We start from the raw sequence: 5,000 nt of genomic DNA on the forward strand, positions 1-5,000 counted from the left end.
ATCCATCCATCCATCCATTTTCATCCGCTTATCCGGAGTCGGGTCACAGGGGCAGTAGCCTAAGGCGAGAGGCCCAGACTTCCCTCTCTCCAGTCACTTGGGCCAGCTCCTCTGGGGGAATCCCAAGGCATTCCCTGGCCAGGTGAGAGACATAGTCCCTTCACCATGTCCTGGGTCTACCTTTAGGGCTCCTCCCGGTTGGACGTGCCCGGAAAACCTCACCAGGGAGGCATCCTGACCAGATGCCCGAGCCACCTCAACTGGCTCCGCTTGATGTGGAGGAGCAGCGGTTCTACTCCGAGCCCCTCCCGGATGACCGAGCTTCTCACGCTATCTCTAAAGGAGAGCCCAGCCACTCTTTGGAGAAAACTCATTTCGGCCGCTTGTATCCGCGGTCTCGTTCTTTCGGTCACTACCCAAAGCTCATGACCATAGGTGAGGGTGGGAACGTAGATCGACCGGTAAATCGAGGGCTTCGCCTTCCGACTCAGCTCTCTCTTTACCGCGACAGACCGGTACAACGCCCGCATCACTGCAGATGCAGCACCAATCCCCCTATCGATCTCATGCTCCGGTTTTCCATCACTCGTGAACAAGACCCCGAGATACTTAAACTCCTCCACTTGGGGCAGGACCTCATGCCTGACCCGGAGAAGGCATTCTACCCTTTATTGAATCAAGACCATGGTCTCAGATTTAGAGGAGCTGTCTAAATGATTATTAAAATATGTGAATCGGTCAGAATCGCTCAGACAAAACTACAGAAGGAACAGAGAAAATAGGCAGTTTTAAATATCAGCAGGAACACAAAATGCATTTAAAATAAAACGTTTTTACAAAAACAGAGTTAAGAAACTGGCATCACCCTTTAAACAGAGTAACAGAAACAAATTCAGTCTTCATTCTTATTAAATCCTCTCAGAAACGGGACTCCTCTTTAAAACTAAACATCATCTCATGTTTTCATGTGTAAAATGTTCATTTATTTAAGGTTTTTCAGTAAAGAATAAACTTAATTTACTGGTAATAATGTATAAGTATTATTTAGGAGATATATTAAACTTTTGAATTGATTCCATTATATTAAACACAAACTTCCTGCACTAAAGAGCAGCTGAATCATCATGAATTATGTTAAATGTTCTTCTTTTTCACAAGTTCTGATAAGGTTTGGATTTAAATGATGTTCTCCATGTTGGCCTGAAACATTCAGCTTCTGCTTTTGAGGATTTTTATTTTACTGTCTTTCAAATTGGCTAAAACTTTAATTTAAACCAAAAACAAATGAAAGAACAGGAAAAAAATGCTAATTTTCCAGAGAAAGTTCTTGATGTTTCTCCTTATTTGTGCTTTACTTCATGGGAATGCAACAACAGAAAACAGAAGCCACGATTACATCATCATCAGGTGAACACACGTAGATTTGCAGCTGGTGGTGGATCTGACCTGGATGACCCTCTTCCTACGGCTCTGTAATCCTCTCTGGAGGAGCGCTGAGTTTCCAGGAAGCACCTGCGTCCCTTCTTCCTGTTCCTCTTCCTCGAATGGCTCTGATTGGCTGGCTGGACTCCGTGCACGACAGCAACAGCAGGCGTGTGTACATCACTTCACATGCAAAGAGCACAAGATAGGAACAAGAGCAAGCTGTCTGAACGCTCCACGACACGTTATTTGGCGTAAATCCGGCCTGAGCGAGCAAACAGACGACGACGTTTAAAGCAGTTTTTGTTCTGGAGTCTTTTTGTCGTTGATATGACATCATAGTCTATAAACTGTCTTCAGGCAGCGGCCACAAGTAGCGCTGTTACTCGCTTTTGTGGCAGTAAATGTCCTTCAGTGCTTTCAGCTCTTCAATCAGCGTCTTGTTTTGGTTTTCCAACACGGCCACGCGGTTTTCCAGACATTTGACGTATTCTTTCTTTTTCCTGCGACATTCCCGCGCTGCCTCCCTGCAGAGGAAAGAAGAGGAAAACACGTTTTGATCAGTTCAGGAATCTTTTATTCATTCTGCACAACAGCAGAGGTTTGGTATTAGATTACAAATTTATGAACACATTCTTCAACACACACCTTCATTTCCCTCCAGTTAAATAAATGTAGTCTTATAATAGCATCATGCTAACTGAATTTTCCCATTATGAGCTCTAGCTGCAGAAACACCCACTCATGTCCTCAGAGCTGATGAGGTTAAGGAAGCCTATACCTGTTCTTCATCAGCCTGACCTCCCTCTTGCGGGTGACCTCTTCGGCGTGTTGTGACGAGGGGCTCTGCATGCTGCTCGGAGACGCCGCCATCACGATGCTCTGAGCCAGGCCCGAGTTGGGCGACCTCAGCTGGTATGCGGGGATGTCTCCGGTGGCGGCTGCGGGTGAGCACAAAAACTTTCTAAAGTTTCTGTTCACTTAAACACCTTGATATGTTGGAAAACCTCATTTTAGCTCAATTAAAAGGTTCATAAATGATTAAATCACAAAATCTTTGCTTTTTCATTCATCGTTTCACCTCGTCTTTCTCCTCTTACCTCGGACTAAAACAGAAATACAAAAGGATCGCCAAAACAAACCCGTCCCAAACGCTTTAGCTCCTGGAAGAACTTTCACCTGTCTTCTCCAAGTTAATGACTCAATTAGTAACTTAAGAACAATTATTATGCTGATGTAACCATGGCAACAGGAGTCACAGGTCAGACCGGTGAGCGAGGAGCTCCAAACAGCTGTAAGAATTTTGTATATCTTGTTTATTGTGTGTGTGTGTGTGTGTGTGTGTGTGTGTGTGTGTGTGTGTGTGTGTGTGTGTGTGTGTGTGTGTGTGTGTGTGTGTGTGTTTATCACACCACTGCAGGTTCCTGATAACTGCTAATTGTATTTGTTTTTTAGCACGTTGAGATCACCTCTGTAATGTAAAATGCATTATAAATAAAATAAATTATTATTTTTTTCTTTCTTTTAGCAGAAATTGACTCTTTTTGTGCGAAAAGGATTTTAAATGAAGCAGCTGTTTTAGACACTTCTGTATTTTAGCGATGACTCAACAAGTTCACCTCAGCTTCTCTCTTTTCACTTTGTTCCTAAGATGTTTCAATCTTTCCCTACTCTGATGTTCTCACACACACACACACACACACACACACACACACACACACACACACACACACACACGGAGCGTGTTATTCCTGTGATAACATGGTGACTCGGGCTGTGCTGACGTCAGTGTGTGCGTCTCTCTTGTACATTTTGCATTCTCTCTTCCCTGCCTTGCTCATGTTCCAGGAAACTCAGTGACGTCAAACCAACAACTATCTCGCCCTTTCCTCCTCCCACCCGCTCATTTACTACACCTCCCCCTCCCTCCCTGTCTGCCTGACAACCACTTCATTGGTTCAGAAAGCCGAGTGTGTGTTTGGGAAACAGCAGGATACAAAGTAACAGGAGCAGCTTAACACACACTTGTGTTTTCACAACCCCGGTGAATCACACAACTTAATTATTCCATTGCTAAAATGCATAAAGTAAATATATCAGACGTTCCTCAGCAGCTTCGTGATTTTGTTCCTTCAGGTGGATAAACGAGTCGTTTGATCTTGCCGAAAGAAAAATCTAAAATATGTGACTGATAACTACTTCAGCCAACTACCTAAAACAAGTTCTGTTTCTCTAAAACATTAAAAAGATGAGAAGTTTTAAAGAGAACTGATGAAAAATAGATGGACTCTACCTGACTCGGTCTCATCTCCAGTAACAGCCATCTCCTGTTTCCAATAATCCAGCCCCTCGGCAGCAAATAGCTCCTCAGCAGAGAAGAATTAGCAGCTAAAATCTCTTCTGCCTTTACTTTTTATTATCTGAACCTTCCTCCTCTCTCCCTTTAGCCTCAGCTCTGTCTGAATCAGAGTGGTAACTCGACAACTTTGCAGCCCGAATACAATTACAGGCATTGACATCACGGTGACATCACTCGTGCCCGCTGAAGTCAGTGAAACACCCTGGATTAGAGTCCATCCCTCCCCCCCTTTCCTCCCTCCTCACTGGATCAGATCAGAGGAGAGAAACAATGTGAGCTGGGTGGAGAGGTGGGGGTGGAGGGGGGTATTTTTAGCTCCAGTGACGCAACTTAAGAGACGCTCAACAAACAAGAGGATATTGTGTCCCAAGTGGCTGCCATGCTAACTGTTGAGCTTCCTGATTGAAGTTTATTCTGTTTGCTGAAACCATGCAAAAAAAATTAAAATTAAATTAAATTAAAAATGAAATTAAATTAAAATTTAATTAAATTAAATTAAATAATAACAAAAATAATAATAATAATAGAGGTTTGACGTCATTTGTTTTCACTCCGTAATCACATATTCACTCAGTCGACTGTAAATAATTTAATTTAAGCAGGTCAGGAACGTTTCCTCGTAGCTTTTAGTAACAAACAACAAGGAGGCTATTTAGCAGCTGATTATTTCTGAGATTATATTAAACACAAGGTGACTCAGAAGCAAGCCTGCAGGATTTATTATTTGCCTATTAAAAAACACCCTAAGTCCTTCTTTTTCTCAAAAAACAGGTTTAAGGAACAACACATCACTTAAGAGTTTAAACCCCTAAGATCATCGTGTAAATCACCAACTCACATGTGAGCAGAACAAAGCTAGATAATCATTAACTAAACAAGCCTTATCATAAACACACAGCAGCAGCAGTGGTGGACCTAGAAAATGCTACATGGGGGCTGGACCTCCTCTTTGGATCTAAAATCTTTAGTTTTATATGTAAACAAAGTCAATAAGTCTACAAAAACACGTTAAAACTATTAATCTTGTCCTCAATTCTCATAAGGAAATAAAAACAATTTTTAGGAATAAATGTGCAAAACAAATGTTTCATTAATAAATTAATAACAGAATACTAATTCAGGAAAAATAAACAATTAAACTACTATACAGGACTTCAGCCATCACTTTTAGGCAAACTGAAGGTGTATTTTAAGTTCGGGGGGCAGCTGAGGGGCAGTT

The 5,000-nt window shown here is 42.1% G+C and overlaps 1 protein-coding gene across 2 annotated transcripts in view; it reads right to left on the bottom strand.

Moving 5' to 3' along the window:
* Positions 1-1,069: 1,069 nt before the first annotated feature.
* The window catches only part of crema (cAMP responsive element modulator a), a 13,135-nt gene continuing 9,204 nt past the window's right edge, over positions 1,070-5,000 (bottom strand). Inside the window, exons 1-3 of one of the 2 annotated variants that reach the window (XM_015956042.3) lie at positions 3,716-3,900; positions 2,204-2,363; positions 1,070-1,949 (exon numbers count right to left, since the gene is read on the bottom strand). In XM_015956042.3, coding sequence (XP_015811528.1) covers positions 1,805-1,949; positions 2,204-2,363; positions 3,716-3,746 — 336 coding nt within the window. In that variant the 5' untranslated portion in view covers positions 3,747-3,900 and the 3' untranslated portion in view covers positions 1,070-1,804. Of the gene's footprint in view, positions 1,950-2,203; positions 2,364-3,715; positions 3,901-5,000 lie in introns of those variants that run through there. The other variant, XM_015956041.3, reaches the window with a different exon arrangement.

The sequence above is a fragment of the Nothobranchius furzeri genome, chromosome 11 (assembly GCF_043380555.1).
Source record: "Nothobranchius furzeri strain GRZ-AD chromosome 11, NfurGRZ-RIMD1, whole genome shotgun sequence".
Lineage (NCBI taxonomy): Eukaryota > Metazoa > Chordata > Actinopteri > Cyprinodontiformes > Nothobranchiidae > Nothobranchius > Nothobranchius furzeri.